The 16,898-nt window shown below is 35.9% G+C and overlaps 1 protein-coding gene across 1 annotated transcript; it reads left to right on the top strand.

Annotated features, from left to right (window-relative positions):
* Window positions 1-4,576: 4,576 nt before the first annotated feature.
* LOC149405722 (actin-depolymerizing factor-like) lies at window positions 4,577-5,564 on the top strand. Its single transcript, XM_089603926.1, has 3 exons — window positions 4,577-4,800; window positions 5,258-5,489; window positions 5,541-5,564. The coding sequence occupies exons 1-2, from the start codon at window positions 4,583-4,585 to the stop codon at window positions 5,406-5,408; spliced, it is 369 nt and encodes a 122-aa protein (XP_089460052.1). The 5' UTR covers window positions 4,577-4,582; the 3' UTR covers window positions 5,409-5,489; window positions 5,541-5,564.
* The last annotated feature ends 11,334 nt before the right edge of the window (window positions 5,565-16,898 follow it).

Below are 16,898 nucleotides of genomic sequence, written 5' to 3'. Positions count from 1 at the left end.
TTATAGGGAATGAAAATCAAGAAAATATTTAAATTGATGTGAATAAATACTCATAATTAGGCACAAAATAGAAGATTTTTTTTAAGATTTGTTAGTTTAATAGAAAACTAATAAGAAAAATTCATATTTTATTTCTAAAATATTTGTAATAATTAAGATTTTTTTTTTGCAACGAAAAAGTAATAAAAGATTATAACAACCGGAGATTATTTATAAATTTTATTAGTTTAATAGAAAACTAATAAGAAAAATTCATATTTTATTGAGCCAAAAATTATAATCAAGGGAGACAAATTTGAAAATAATAATTTAGAGGGAGCTTATATGAAAAATTAATATATAATTTTGGAGTAAACATGTACAAATTAATGTAAATCGGGGTAAAAATTATAATTTTCAAAGTTCAGGAAACATGTCTCCCTAGTCTTTAGTTCAGGAGATATATACCCCTAGTCCTTAGTCCGGAATTGTAGTTAGGAGGATAAACTTTTAAATTTGTTTTCTTCAGAGAGGGCATATATTAAAAACTCATAGAATTTTGAGTTAAGAATATAAATTTTAATAAAAATTACAATTTTTAAAATTTTAGAGGTATATACTTCCCTTACAATTCTTAGGGTGGCTCTACCCAGGGAATGTGTATATTCAAATCGATATACACTTAATTCCCATAAAAAAAAAAAAAATCGATATACGCTTAACATTTCACGTCTTTAATCTAAAGTGGTCTCCGGCCACGAGTCGTCGAATCTTCAGATTCGTCTTTCTTTTTCTCGTCGGAAATGGGTCTCCGATTTCTATCACTTTATTATTATTTATATATATATATATATAAATATATATATATATATATATATATATATATATTTGTCGCAATAATTCGAATTTTCATTTTTCCTGTATCTAGAATCCAGCCTAATCTATTAAGCTATTTTCTTTAATTTTTATTTTATTTATGTAAATAGTCTTAGATATGTACTTTTAATACTATGAATGTACTATACGAAAAAATACGAAACAATTTGCGAAGACAAATAAAATTGAGGAAATTATAGCAAAGGAAAAGGGATATACAATTCAGAATAATAATACAAAAATTAGCCCGTTGTACGATTTCGTTTAAATGTAAAAATTTTCAGTCTTCCCTTTTCGAACTCTCATTAAATTTTGAGTTAGTGTAATAAATAAATCAGTTTTCAATTTATTAATTTGACTTTCGTGGCAAGACAAAATTACAAGAAATGGTTCGTGATGATGAAGTAGCTAATTTGGTCTGAAATCTACTATTAACACAATCACTCTCACATTGGGTTATAATCTCTCTAATGCGAGACTTTTGTTTAGTAATTTATCAATTCATGTTTCTTGAAATAGTTAACGACTCACACTCATTTCTTTTAGCTTTTGACAAAAAATTACCAATTGTATACTTCTTGTAAAGAGGACTGAGAAACCTAGACATGGCATATCCATATTTTCAACAAATAATTTAACGCCCAAGACCTAATATGTGGGGCCGCCTCTGATATGTCCGTGCTTGCTTCTTTGGGAAATGATTTTTCATACGCTGATCATGTGCCATTTGCAAATAAAGCCAAACTAAGGTGGGGCATTGTTGTCCCAAGTAGCAAAACAAAGGTTTATCTGCAATAATTGCAGAGATTACATGAGGTGGGGCATTGTTGTCCCAAGTAGCAATATTATTAAAATTTAAAGCAAATTGAGCAAGAATGTGAGCAGATTGAGTATTATTTGAAGCTAACACAATCCACTTCTATATCTTATATACACGTATACAATATACTTCAAATCAAATATGATAATTTTTCATTTATTCTTCACATTGGATATCAAAATACTTTTTTTTTTCATATTAACATAAGTTGTTTTATTTTTTTTTTATTTTTTTTTATTTTTATATATAATCAATCTATCTATGAAAACTTTCCAATTGCTCTAGACTTTAATTGTCACGTAATAGTATAATTACATATCATACAATGTGGATCATTATTGCTGCAATATATAATCCATGCATCTTCGTCTCTTAACTTAACATGCTTGCCTATAAGTTGGGACGTAACTAATAATATTATCTAATCTCCATTTTATTTTTAATTTTTAATCCAGCGTTTTTTTATGCCGAAGAAAGTTGAGATTCTTTTAAGGGCAATGTAGCGAAATGAAGCTAATTCGGTATATTTAATTTCACCGTGTAATTAAGGAGATAATATAAAGCTATTGACTTTATTACTTTGATCCTGTGCTCAAGAGACGGGAAATGATTTTTCATTCTCTGGTGATGGGTGTGGACCGTGCGGTGGGTGATGGATTAGAATTTTACGTGTTAGAGTTTTCTTTCAGATTTATTCCATGCCTGGTGATGGTCATGGTATCAGACGTTGTTTTTGTTTTTTTGTTTTGGTTCGGTATATTTAATTTCACCGTGTAATAAGGAGATAATATAAAGCTATTGACTTTATTACTTTGATCCTGTGCTCAAGAGACGGGAAATGATTTTTCATTCTCTGGTGATGGGTGCGGTGGGAATTTTTCATTCTCATGGTATCAGACGTTGTTTTTGTTTTTTTGTTAGCCTACGGGTGTTGGGTAGTGGAGACCATATATATTTGCTTTCTTCGTCTGGTTCTTTAGTTTTCTCTGAATCTTTGATGTAAAATATGATTTGATGTTTTGGAAGTATGCTGATCTAGAATTCAGGCCCTGAGGTGACATTAGTGTCTATTGTACTCACGCTAGACATGTGCTAGCTACGTACGGGAGCGTTGTGTAAGTACGCTGATACTTTCGCTGATATCCCCATTATTGGCAGGACAGTTATCAACAGTAGCCTAAACAACGAAATAAATAAATAGAGTATTATTTGATTGTTTTGATAATTGATTGAGTATTATTTGAAGCTTCATACTTACCCTTAAATTAAACTAACAAACTCTAAAATTAAAAACAATTCATAACAAATTCTTCATAAATCAATAAACAAGTTCAACATAACCTTAATCATCAATAACTAATCACAAAATTACAAAATAATTCGGATTAATTACAAAAATATTATAAACATCAACACAAACTCTAAAATTAAAAACAATTCATAACAATTTCTTCATAAATCAATAAACAAGTTCAACATTACCTTAATCATCACTAACTAATCACAAAATTACAAAATAATTCGGATTAATTACAAAAAAATTACAAACATCAACACAAACTCTAAAATTAAAAACAATTCATAACAATTTCAAACCTAAAAAAGTAAGTAGATGGTCAAGAGAGAGCAAAAGGTGAAAGAAATACAATAAATACAGCAGATTGCTATCAGTAAAACTCTTGGAAGTGCAAGTAAATAAAGAAAAATTGTCTAAAAATACGCTGGGTAGGGTCGATCGTCAATTACCGACGGCAAATAAAGATAACAACAAACTCACGGACAAGGGAAATTCACATGGATCCCTAAAATGACACATATAATATGGCAAAACAGTTAATCAAGCGAAATTCTTTGGGAACTATATGTGAACACCCTACTATCGCCAGCTTTTTTATTAATGCTCGTTGGTGGATGACGGGTTAGAATTTTACGTGGTGATGATGGTGATGCTTCGATTATTGGCATGACAGTTTATCAACACTAGCCTAAACAATCAATAATTGATAACATTATTGTCTAAAAACAACAGTGAAGAGATACGTACGTGAAAGAGATGGATAATAAAGGATGGATATTACATGGATAATAAAGGGTGGGTTGATTATTTTGATAATTGATCGAGTATTATTTTAAGCTTCATACTTTCATCCGGTGCTCTTGAATCGGAGAAATTGTCTAACACGTGAAGAGTAAATCTACGTGGAAAGAGATAATAAAGACTAAACAACAAATACATAAAGACAACAGTTAATCAATTTGCCCTCGCTATTAATTAACTGTTGGCCATAATAAATAGCTATTTCTGACCTCGCTATTTCTGCCCTCTCTAAATTTGGAGCCTCTTCTCAAAGCTTTTTTTTATAAACCAGCTCTAAGAACTCCCATTATCAAAGATCGCACTATAGGAGTTATCCATTTGTTTTCTTACACTCTCGCTGAACACTTAGATTCGTTTTTTTTCTTCTTCTTTTCAGTGATCTCTTCTTCGTTTTTCAGAAAAAACATTTCACCTACGGCAAGCGAAATAATGGTATGATCGACTCTCATTATTGCTGCAATATATAATCCATGCATCTTCGTCTCTTAACTTAACATGCTTGCCTATAAGTTGGTACGTAACTAATAATATTATCTAATCTCCATTTTATTTTTAATTTTTAATCCAGCGTTTTTTTTATGCCGAAGAAAGTTGAGATTCTTTTAACTAATGTGTATCGAAAATCTCCATTTAATTATTTTTATCACATTTTTTTTTTGTCTTAATAGAAATCAATATTTAGGAGAAGAAAATAAATTTTAGTTTATTGCTAAATGTTTAAGTCAATAATTAACTAACAGTAGCGCAATATATAATTGAATGAACAGGCGAATTCAGCTGCCGGAACAGTGGTGAACGACGAGTGCAAAATGAGATTCATGGAGCTAAAAGTGAAAAGGATTTATCGTTTCATAATATTCAGAATCGACGAACAACAAGTTGTCGTTGAAAAGCTTGGTGGACCTAATGAGAGCTATGACGATTTCACCGCCAGTTTCCCATCTGAGGAGTGCCGTTACGCAGTTTATGACTTTGGTTTCACAACGACTCAGAATCGCCAAAAGAGCAAGATCTTCTTCATTACATGGTGATTTTTCGAAAGTTTAAATCTCATTAAACTCTTGCCTTTAATTTCCAAGTATTTGCCTCATTTCACTAATCTTTCTCATTTGGTTAAGAAGTTTTTTTTTATTTCCTTCTTCAGTAGCACTGGTGGTGATAGTGAGTATCATTTTACCATTTAATTTCATTTTTAGTTTTGAAAGTATACGTGTGTTTCTTGTCTATGTGTACATTCCACTAGTAATTGACTTATAGCATGCCATTAATTATTTTAACTCGTTTTTTTACACGCACACACATACATAACTAGAAAAAATCTGATATATCATAATAGGGACATATGATGAGAGACAAAAAAAAATTGGGATTATTTTATTACACCGCCCAAAACAAAACTTTGTGCATCAATATAAAAGAAAATTTTAGAGTCCAATGTAGGTTTATTTGCATATAATGATATTATTTAATTTTTATTGATATAGGTCTCCGGATGCATCTAAAGTGAGAATGAAAATGGTATATGCGAGCTCGAAAGACCGATTCAAAAGAGAGTTGGATGGCATTCAATTCGAGTTGCAAGCGACTGATCCAAGTGAAATGAGTTTGGACATCGTTAAAGAAAGAGCCTTCTAAGTAATTAAAATGGCCTTCAATTTGATTTGAGGTAATAATAATAAATAAATAAAAAAAAAGGAAAAGACAATTTGATATGAGGTAATAATAATAAATAAATAAATAAAAAAGGAAAAGACAATTTGATTTGAGGGCAAATCCTTCTCAATCCGGAGGTATGATGAGAACATCTCAAGCATCAATGTGAAGAAAGGCCAATGCACTCATCAACAAATTTGTATGTTTTTTTTTTTTACTTGTTTTGTAACCTCCAGCTTTTAATTTTCATTACTTGGTGGTTTTTATTTTCTTAGAGGTTAGAAAATGTAAGGTTTGTGTCTAGAGGTTATTATATAGACTATATATATATATGTGTGTAAGCTCTAGTATGAGCATCTTGGAAGATATATGAAAAAAAAGTGTGTTTGTATGTTTAGTGAGGATTCTCTTAGCCTAAAACTTATCAAGAATTTGTGCTCAAAATTCTTGTGGCGTTCGTCCAATTTATCGACGGGAATTCCGCAACCCATCGTGGCATCATTCGATCCATCCTAATTCGAAGGTTTCGAGCACGAAAGCTTCGTCTATATCCCAACCTTCTATCAAAGGTGTCCATTTTTTTAAATTTTTTTTTCTCCTCCTATTTTTGTATCTGCATTTGCAAATTCCAAAAAAAAAAACAAAAAAAAAAAACGAAAAAAAAAGAAGTAAAAAAAAAAAATCTCCAGAAAAGTTTTTACCCTCCAGAAAACTTTAAACTTTTTATTTTTAATAATCTTTGTGTGTTTCAATTTATCTCTTTTCCTATCCTCCAAAATACTTTCTTCCAGATTATATATCCTAGAATACCTCTTCTCCACAAAAAAAAAAAAAAAAAAAGGAACAAAAAAAAAGAGAGAAAAAAAAGGGCCGGCTAAAGAACTAGCTAAAATGACACCCCTACTTTAAAATTATAGCCCAACTATTAACATATTTAGGAAAATAGCCAATTTATCATGACAACGTTCCAATATTCCAATTATACCCTTAGGTTAATATTATTAACTATCATAGTAAATAATATCATCCATAACAAAAAAAAATTAGTAAATCTAATTAACAATAACAAAAACTACAGTAAATCTTATTTGTTGTAACAAGAATAACAGTAAATCTTATTTACCGTAACAAGAACAATAGTAAATCTTATTTACCGTAACAAGAAAACAATAAATCTTATTTACCGTAATAAGAACAATAATAAATCTTATTTACCGTAACAAGAACAAAAGTAAATTTTATTTACCGTAACATTTTGTAGTTAATCTAACAGTAAATACGATTTACTAATTATTTCATATTAACAGTAAATCGTATTAACCATTGAGTAAATCATTCGTTTCTATGGTAAATATAACAGTAAATACGATTTACTAATTATTTCATATTAACAGTAAATCGTATTAACCATTCAATTTACTAATTATTTGACTCAGCGCCACCGGATTCGGATACTGTTACGAAGATCTGAATGTTCATCTCCATTAGCAGCGAGGTACTGATATTAAAACAACTAATATTGAAACTAACCACTCTTTTATTCCATTTATTGATACAAAAAGAATGATATATATGCACACAAAAGAATGTCAAACAAAAAAAAATTATAAATTACGATAAAAAGTAAAAGAATAATAGAAGAAAAGAGTACGTCAGTTAGTTGTGAGTCTTATAAAAACGAGGTATCATCATCAACGCCTCCGAAATAGTTACCGTACCCATCGCCGGCAGGAAAATCTCCGAAATCGTACGCCTCGCCGGCCGGCAAATCTCCGAGATCATCTTAGGCATCGCCAGCGGGATTTTGGTGCGGCGGTGGTGGTGGTTGCTGTTGAAGATCGGCTGAATAAAACAAAGCCGGATTATCGTCTTGAATATAGATCTGATGATTCTGATTCTGATTGTGATCTTGATTTTGAATTTGGGGCGGAAGGGAAGGGAGGACGACGATGGGACCGGAGAAGAGCCTCTTCAGCACCACCGCTTTGACGAAATCAGCAGAGGACGACGGAGCTTCCCCGACGGCGTCTCTAGGAATGCGACGCCACTTTTTCAAGCCGTAGCCTTTGGTGGTGGTGCTGTTATTGCCATCCATTCAGCAGATCATACATCAATCGATCTGAATTGAATCGAATTGGATTTCATCAACATATGACACAAACAGATTCGACGAATTGGGTATTAAACATGGGTGAGAGAGACAGGTGAAATTGGGGAAGGGTATTTTAGGTACTCTAATTTAATATTGGCTATATAATTAATAAATTCATAGTTTGGCTACTATTTTAATATCTCTAATAGTGAATGGCCAATTGTTAACAAATCTAAAAAAAAAATGTCTTACGATGGAAACAACAACGACATGCCGAGGAATTTTGAGTTGCTCCAATGTTTGATTGAAGATATGAATAGGAGATTCACCATCCTCGAAGAAGCCATACTACGACCTCCCGCACCACCTCAAGTTCCACCACCGCAACTTCCACCACCACAAAGTCCTAACCCACCGGCCGCGAGAAGACAACCAAGGTATGCACTCAGCCAATATCCCGACGAGTCCGAGAGCGATGACCAAGGCGAATACCGACTCCATCGACAAGATATCAACGTCGAAGACATCGGCGAATACAATCGCCACACCAAAATGGCATCCAAGACGATGAACGGGGTCGGAAAGAAGTTACAGCCGATATCGAAATCACAATCGAGATGAACTAGCCAACGTCCGAATGAAGGTTCCTCCCTTCTATGGGAAAAATGATCCCGAAGCCTATCTTGATTGGGAGAGAAAAGTCGATATGATTTTTGGCGATCGACGTTGTTCCGAGGCAAGCAAAGTCAAACTCGCGTCCCTTGAGTTTTATGACTATGCTTTGGTTTGGTGGGATCAAATGGTATTAAATAGAAGAAAAAATCGCGAACCCGCATCGACACATGCGAGCAAATGAAGTCAATAATGAGAAAAAGATTTGTGCCAAGCCATTACCACCGAGGAATTTATACCAAACTTCAACGACTCAACCAAGGAAGCCGAAGTGTGGAAGAATACTACCAAGAGATGGAAATGTTGATGAGCCGCGCCGACATCGAGGAGGATCGAGAACAAACAATTGCTCGATTTCTAGCCGGGCTCAATATCGACATCGCCAACGAAGTAGAGCTCCACCACTACGTAGAGCTTGAAGAAATGGTCCACATGGCAAATACCATCGAGAAACAATTAAGAAGAGGAAGCAATCGATCCTTCAAGACCGCCGAAAAGACTCCTTGGAAGACGCCCTACAAACAACGAGAAGATAAATGATCAAGCTCCTCCAAAATAGTGGTTCCACCTTCGTCGACGCCACTCAATCATGATGTTCAAGACAAGACCGGCATCGAAACGTCAAGAAATAGTGACATAAGGTGTTTCGAATGCCAAGGACGAGGGCACATTGCTAGCCAATGTCCAAACAAGCGCACCATGATCTTGACGGAAAATGGAGAGTACACCACCGATGAAGAGTCGACAGAAGAACAAGAAGAGAACGAAGAAGACCTGGCCAATGACATCCTAAAAAGTCTCACACTTGTGAATCGTCGGTCCTTAAGTGTGCTCGCTAAGGAAGATGACGACGCTCAACGAAAAACAATCTTCCAAACACGGTGCTTCATCAAGGACAAGGTATGTAGTTTGATCATTGATGTTGGTAGTTGTACCAACGTGGCTAGTACTACCTTGGTCGACAAGCTTGATTTATCGATGACCAACCACCCACGACCATACAAGCTCCATTGGCTCAACGATAATGGAGGTGTGAAAGTTGTTCAACAAGTTATCGTTCCATTTAAAATCACAATATACGAAGACAAGGTTCTTTGCGACGTGGTTCCAATGAAGGCCGGACATTTACTACTCAGACGGCCATGGCAATTCGACCGGAAGGTATCTCACAACGGCTTCACCAACAAGTACACTTTCCGCCACAACCACCGCGACATCACTTTGTCACCACTTTCTCCAAAAGAAATTTTCAAAGACCAACAACAAATGTGCCAAGAAAGTGAGGTAATAATAATAAATAAATAAAAAAGAAAAGACAATTTGATTTGAGGGTAAATCCTTCTCAACCCGGAGGAAATGATGAGGACATCTCAAGCATCAATGTGAAAAAGACCAATGCACTCATCAACAAATTTGGATTTTTTTTACTTGTTTTGTAACCTCTAGCTTTTAATTTTCATTACTTGGTGGTTTTTATTTTCTTAGAGGTTATGGTTATTCATTTTTGTGATTATGTTTTTTCTTCATTCATTTGGTTTTGTAACCATTGAATTAGAATATGTAAGGTTTGTGTCTAGAGGTTATTATCTCACTACTACAAATGTTGGATTATACAACCCACTTTCTACAACGCTTAACATAAGCGTTGTAGAAACTAGGGATTCTACAACGCTTAACATAAGCGTTGTAGAAACTTAGTGTTTCTACAACGCTTATAGCTAAGCGTTGTAGAATCTAGGTGTTTCTACAACGTTTTTGGATAAGCGTTGTAGAATCTGATAGTTTCTACAACGCTTATAGCTAAGCGTTGTAGAAACTTAGTGATTCTACAACGCTTGTGTAAAGCGTTGTAGAAGTACATAAATTTCAGATTTCCCACAACGTTTACACTATCCGTTGTAGAATCGTCGCCGCGGCACCACGTGATTTATGCCGCGGCGAAACCTTTTTACAACGCAAGGTAAAAGCGTTGTAGAAGGATGGACCTCGCCGCGGCACGATTTCAACCTCGCCGCGGCGACTCTTTCTACAACGCTTGTTTAAAGCGTTGTAGAATCCATTCGCCGCGGCGATAGTCATCTCTAGCCGCGGCGACATTATCTCGCTGCGGCGAGAAATATTCGCCGCCGCGGAGAGAAGGATACCGTGGCCAAGCAGTTTTTTATGAAACTTCCTCGCCGCGGCGATGATGGAATCCCACCGCGGCGAGATGATCCTACAACGGTTATAAAATCCGTTGTAGGACCTTCTCGCCGCGGCGAAGACATATTCTCGCCGCGGCGAGATTTTTTAGGTTTTCCCTATATAAGCCCATTTTCAGTTTTTGTTTCTCATTCTCCTCAAAATACAAACGCGAGACAACCATTTCGGCCGATTCTGTCCTGATTTTTTCTTCCAAATTCCCTCGCCACGTCCTCGCTGCCCCGATTTCTCGCCGTCGCCTTGTCCTCGCCGCCATTCTCGCTCGCCACGTCCTCGCCGCCCCACTCTCTCGCGCCTCTCTCTCTCTCTCTCTCTCTCGCCGCCTCTCACTCTCTCTTTAACATTGTAAGGTATGATTTTCTAAGTTTTTAAGGTGGTTATTGATTTAATTTCGTGTTGTTGATATGGATTTCGTGTTTTTGAATATGGATTTCATGTTATTTCCCCGAGTTGCATGTTGTTGTTATTGATTTAACAAAATTAGGGTTATTGATTTAAGGTGGTTATTGATTTAAAAAAATTAGGGTTTTTTTATTTTATTTTCTTTGTTTAGAACACGAAATTAGGTTTTTGTTTGACATATTATGAATGAATTTGAGTTAGAATTTGTGTTACAATGATTTTCCTTAAATAAAAAAAAATTAACAAAAATACTTACATAGTTGACTAGTCATCTTACCACGGATAAAGTATACAATATATGTATGGCCACTACTACAAAATTGATTTTATGATGCGCAAGACTATCAGATGCGACTAGTCGCATCTAAATAACTTTTAGATGCGACGCGACTAGTCGCATCTGATAGTCAATCAGAAGCCGAAAAAATTCGCTCAAATTGTCTTTTGATTTTGACAATCCGATGCGACTAGTCGCACCTGAAAATATGATGAAACTTTCAGGTGCGACTGTGTCGCATCAGATAGTTTTAAATTTGTAGGCGGGCCTCATCTCCCCCTCTTTTATTTCATTAATCTGACGTGGCGAATGAATTTTTTTTTTATTATAATCCGGTGCGACTAGTCGCACCTGAAGAATTATCAGGTGCGATTATGTCGCACCTGATTATTAGGGTTTTGCACTAGTACAATTAATAGCATCAGGTGCGACAAAAGTCGCACCTGAAAGCATCAATGTCGCACCTGAAAGTATCATCAGGTGCGACTTTAGATGCGACAAAGTCGCGCATCTGAAAGTGCGCACCTGATGATTTTAGGTGCGACTTGTCGCACCTGAAAGTCATCACTATCAGGTGCGACATTTTAGGTGCGACAAGTCTCACCAAACGTCGCACCTAAATATCCCTCAAAATAAGAAATTAAAGCGTGAATTATAGTATCAGATGCGATTAGTCGCATCTGATACTTTCGCGGGAAGAGTATCAGATGCGACTAGTCGCATCTGATAGTAATTCCCCACGAAATATTTGGCGGGTGTTAGTACAATCAGATGCGACTGATACTCTTCCCGCGAAAGTATCAGATGTGACTAGTCGCATCTGATTGTCTATAGTTATTTTTTTTTAAATGCTGATTCTAATAGAATCAGCCTATTAAATATATAAAAATTATAATTTAAAAAATTAATTAAATAATTTTTTTGTTAAATTAAATAAATAATTTGAATAATATTAATTAGAATAATTATATAAATAATTTAATAGAAATTCTAATATTAAATTCATAAAATTTGATAATTTACATTCAATAAATTAAAAAAATTACAATTTATTCTTTTTGTTTCCCTTTTTCATTCGAAGTCTGCCAATTCTGGAATGCACGGCCTCCTCTTCCGCCAGATCTTGCTCGTGCGCCTTGGCGGCCTGATCCGCTGCCGCTCGAACGATGTCGCTGAAATTCTACCGAACCTGGCTTCTGATCAGCATTTGGCATTGAAGCGGATGGCGGCGTCTGAACATTCGGCATTGAAGCGGTTGCCGGCGTCTGAACATTCGGCATTGAAGCTGATGGCGGCGTCGTCCCACGGTGCATCATCGCGGGGGATGTCTGCATGGGAGACGGATGCTGCTGTGTGTAGGCATAGAACTGTCGCTGAAACGCCTCCATCTAAGCTTGTTGTGCGGCCAACGCTGCTTGTAGCTCGCTAATCACTGGATCTGGAACGCGCGTCGATGAAGAACCTGAGGACGAGCTGTCGTCCTGAGCCTGAGCCAAGAGATACGAAGATCTCGGGATCGAGGGACCTATCCCGACATACCAATCTCGACGTTGCCCGAGAACAGTATCCATCGCGTACTGCTCCGCCTGGTCTATGTCAAACATTTGGCCTGACTCCGCTGCTTGTCGCTGCATATCCTCGACTTGAGTCATAATTCGCGCCTTCAAACATATGTTAAAAAAATTATTAAGATTATCGAAACTTGATTATTAAGTAATTAACACAAGTAACTTACAAATGCTTGGTGCGCACAAGCTGTCGTCCAATTGCCTTGATCATCTTGATGTTTTTTCTCCCACGTGTTTAACGCCGAGGCCAAAGTTCCATCTTCCCTACTCTGCAGTTCTTATGAAAATATGAGTAATGTATTTATTGCAAAAAAAATATTACAAAATTAGAATAAACTTACGTTCAAATGTCGATAAGCCAAAAAAGAAATCGACCCTTGTGTTGATTTCGTTTTCTTGTTCTTTGAATTGTCTCTGTTGCGAGTAGACTTTTTATGCACATATTAAATTGCATTATAATTCGATTTCATAGAAGATAACATAATTTTTTGAATTATACGCATTACCTTCCAATCGTCAGTTGCGAACTCCTCTATCACCTTCTCCCAATCGTCTTTTTGATATCCTTTTGGGATTTCTTTCTTGGCGACATTCATTTGCCCACAACATTTTCCTAAGAAAGTCCCTGATAATCTAGACTTTTGGTTGCGCCTCATACGCTTTGCATCGCGAATGATAGTCTGGTCAATCTGATGACGATAGCAATCCGCCGGAAGCAGCTCCTCGGTCTCATCATCCTTGTACACGAAAGTGTACTCGGAATGAAGTGCGCTCAGAATATTGCCCAACATCTGGGGCGTCACTTCGTTCCAATCACGAAGTGTGACCGGGATATGGACTTTCACCAAAGCGCCGACGCGGTTGTTGAATACTCCTACCTTTTTTTATTGTTTTTCTTACGTCCTGGTAGAAAGTTTGGTTGATTGGGTCGTACCTAACAACTTTCGCACCGGGTACCCCATGCGCTGCTTTTGCCGAAGTAGACCCGGTTGTTGGTCCCTTTGTTTTCTTAGGACCTTGGGAACCCGGTGTCTCTAGCGGAGACTCATCTCCACCTGCTCCTGAACGGTGTAGCGGAGACTCATCTCCACCTGCTCCACCTGCATCTGACATCCTGTAAGATGTGAACAATATTAGTAAATAAATATTAGTTTTCTGTTTAAAAAAAACGTGGACGGCACCACGGATTTTATTATTAACAAACCTCACATATGGCGGAGGAAAACCGTGGTTACATTATATAGTAAATAAACATACAAAAAAGATATTAATCATTCATCATCATCTATGCCTATAATGTTAATATCATCTTCTATATCGACATCAACATCTTCTCCCTCAAAAACGACATGTCTCTCATTTTCATCATCGTCTTCTTCATCATCGTCAACGACAGTCACTAACTCAGCTTCATCGATTTCGTGTCGATGATTCAAACGCTCGATGTTTGACAACTCTATAGTCAATGGGATCGAGGCTGAGTTGGAGGGGTCAACTTCAGGAATGTCCCAAATCCCTCGATGATTGCATTCCTGGACGATTTCCCAGTCGCCGCCTTTAATAAGATATTCGATGTAAAAAACTTGTTTCACTTGAGTCGCGAGTACGTACGGCTCCTCTTTAAACCATTGTTTCGCAGTATAGGCACTCGTTTCTCCAGTAGTCTTATCGGTGTGCACTAGTCGGTTTGCATGATACTTGTCACCGTACCAAATGCATTTGAACAATACAACACTACAGTTATGCCTATAGTTCACGACGATGACGTCTTCCATTCGACCATAGGAAGTGAAATCATCCACAAGTACACATACACCGCTATTTTGAGTGACTCGTTGATTATCGCGACGACGAGTGATGAACTTCACGCCATTTACAAAGCAGCTCGGATATTGATAGGCGACTTGAATGGAACCGATAGAAAGCGAATAGAGCTCGTCAGAACCACTAGCTTTCATATCAAAAGGACGACACGCTCATGAGGAATCTTCTTCCTCCTATTCCTCTCTGATCTGTTCCTCCGATGGAATCTTCTTCATGAGGAAGGACGACACGCTCGAGCTCGCCGTGATGATACCATTTTGTGTAGCCTGGGGTAAACCTGAACAAATGATTCCTGACAACCCCGATGTCGTGCCATCTCACGTTGTTGCAAGGTTTGCAAGGACACCGATATTTGCCAATTTCGTTAGGGAATCTTCTTGCAGCGCGAATAAACTCGTTAACACCGGTTTTGTACTGCAATGTCACCCGATTATTCTCCGTGATCCAATCTCTACTTGGATTGGACATTTCGCTGAATGAGAGCGAGAAATGAAAGTTTGGAAGAGTTATTGATAAAGGACGACGGAGAACACAATGAAAGAGAGATTTTGAATTCTATGTTATTTTGAGCTCATATTGAATAAGTTGGGAGTTTTTAAACTACTTAATTCGAAACTCTACCGAAATTTCGGAAGAGTTTCCCCTATTATACTGACAAACCAAAAACCTGCAAAATTATTTAAAAACATACATAAACCATCCAGAACTATCCTATAAATTAGCTCAGCCCTAAACCGAACCTCCGTGGTTCGATCACAACATTTATAAATGAAAAATCAAAATAAACAAAATATCACAAACTAGCAAAACATGTCACAAACTATTTTTCTTATTTAAACTTACAATTTCATTTCATGTTAAACAAACTAAAACTAATCACAAATTCATTAACTTAATTTTAACCTAAACTTCATTTTATATTAAACATGTCACAAAACATCAAAACATGTCACAAAACATTGTAATTAATTACAATTTCTTTACAATTACAATTAACATACTAATCAAAATTAAATTAAAGAACCTAAACATATTACTAACTATATATGTAATTAAAATTTACAATGATTAACTACAATTATATTAACTAACATTTACATTTACATACTAACACTTAACAATCTAAATAATTACTTACTAACATATCTATTTAATTAACTAACATTTACATACTAATTTCTTATTTAAACTTACAATTTCATTTCATGTTAAATAAACTAAAACTAATCACAAATTCATTAACTTAATTTTAACCTAAACTTCATTTTATATTAAACATGTCACAAAACATCAAAACATGTCACAAAACATTGTAATTAATTACATTTTCTTTACAATTACAATTAACATACTAATCAAAATTAAATTAAAGAACCTAAGCATTTTACTAACTATATATGTAATTAAAATTTACAATGATTAACTACAATTATATTAACTAACATTTACATTTACATACTAACACTTAACATTCTAAATAATTACTTACTAACATATCTATTTAATTAACTAACATTTACATACTAATTTCTTATTTAAACTTACAATTTCATTTCATGTTAAATAAACTAAAACTAATCACAAATTCATTAACTTAATTTTAACCTAAACTTCATTTTATATTAAACATGTCACAAAACATCAAAACATGTCACAAAACATTGTAATTAATTACAATTTCTTTACAATTACAATTAACATACTAATCAAAATTAAATTAAAGAACCTAAACATATTACTAACTATGTAATTAAAATTTACAATGATTAACTATATATTAACTAACATTTACATTTACATACTAACACTTAACATTCTAAATAATTACTTACTAACATATCTATTTAATTAACTAACATTTACATACTAATTAACTAACTAACTAACATTTTATATCAACTAACCTAATTAACTAAACTAACTAAACTAACAACACAAACAATTTTTTTTTTTTTTAAAGGCTAGACTTACTTGGACAGCTCGGGACAACAGGGGACGGCTCGGTGAAACGGCGGAGGAGGGATCGAGGCAGCGACGGTTCGGTGCAGCGGGGAGAGAGACTCGTCGAGGACAGGGACTCGTCGAAATAGCAGGGACGCGCGAGGCAGCTCGGGACAGCAGCTTGACGAGGCTGAGCACGGGACAACGCATCAGTTCAGTCAAAGGGAAAATAAGAGAGAGAGAGAGAGAGAGAGAGAGAGAGAGAGAGAGAGAGAGAGAGAGAGAGAGGCAGTGAGAGATAGCTTACCGGGATTGCAGTGACACCGAGGCTGAGCACGCGTCGAGGCAGCGGGGCTGTCGGGGCAGAGACGCCGAGGCTGTCGAGGTCGGAGAGAGTGAGCCGGAGAGTGAGAGGTGAGGCAGAGAGAGAGCCGGGGAGTGAGAGGTCGGAGAGAGTGAGACTGAGGCAGAGAGAGAGCCGGAGAGAGTGAGGC

The sequence above is a fragment of the Urtica dioica genome, chromosome 2, assembly GCF_054948205.1.
Source record: "Urtica dioica subsp. dioica isolate 48M chromosome 2, U.dioica_male_clone48M_v1_H2, whole genome shotgun sequence".
In the NCBI taxonomy this organism is placed as follows: domain Eukaryota; kingdom Viridiplantae; phylum Streptophyta; class Magnoliopsida; order Rosales; family Urticaceae; genus Urtica; species Urtica dioica.
This window is presented reverse-complemented; position numbering and strand designations above follow the sequence as displayed.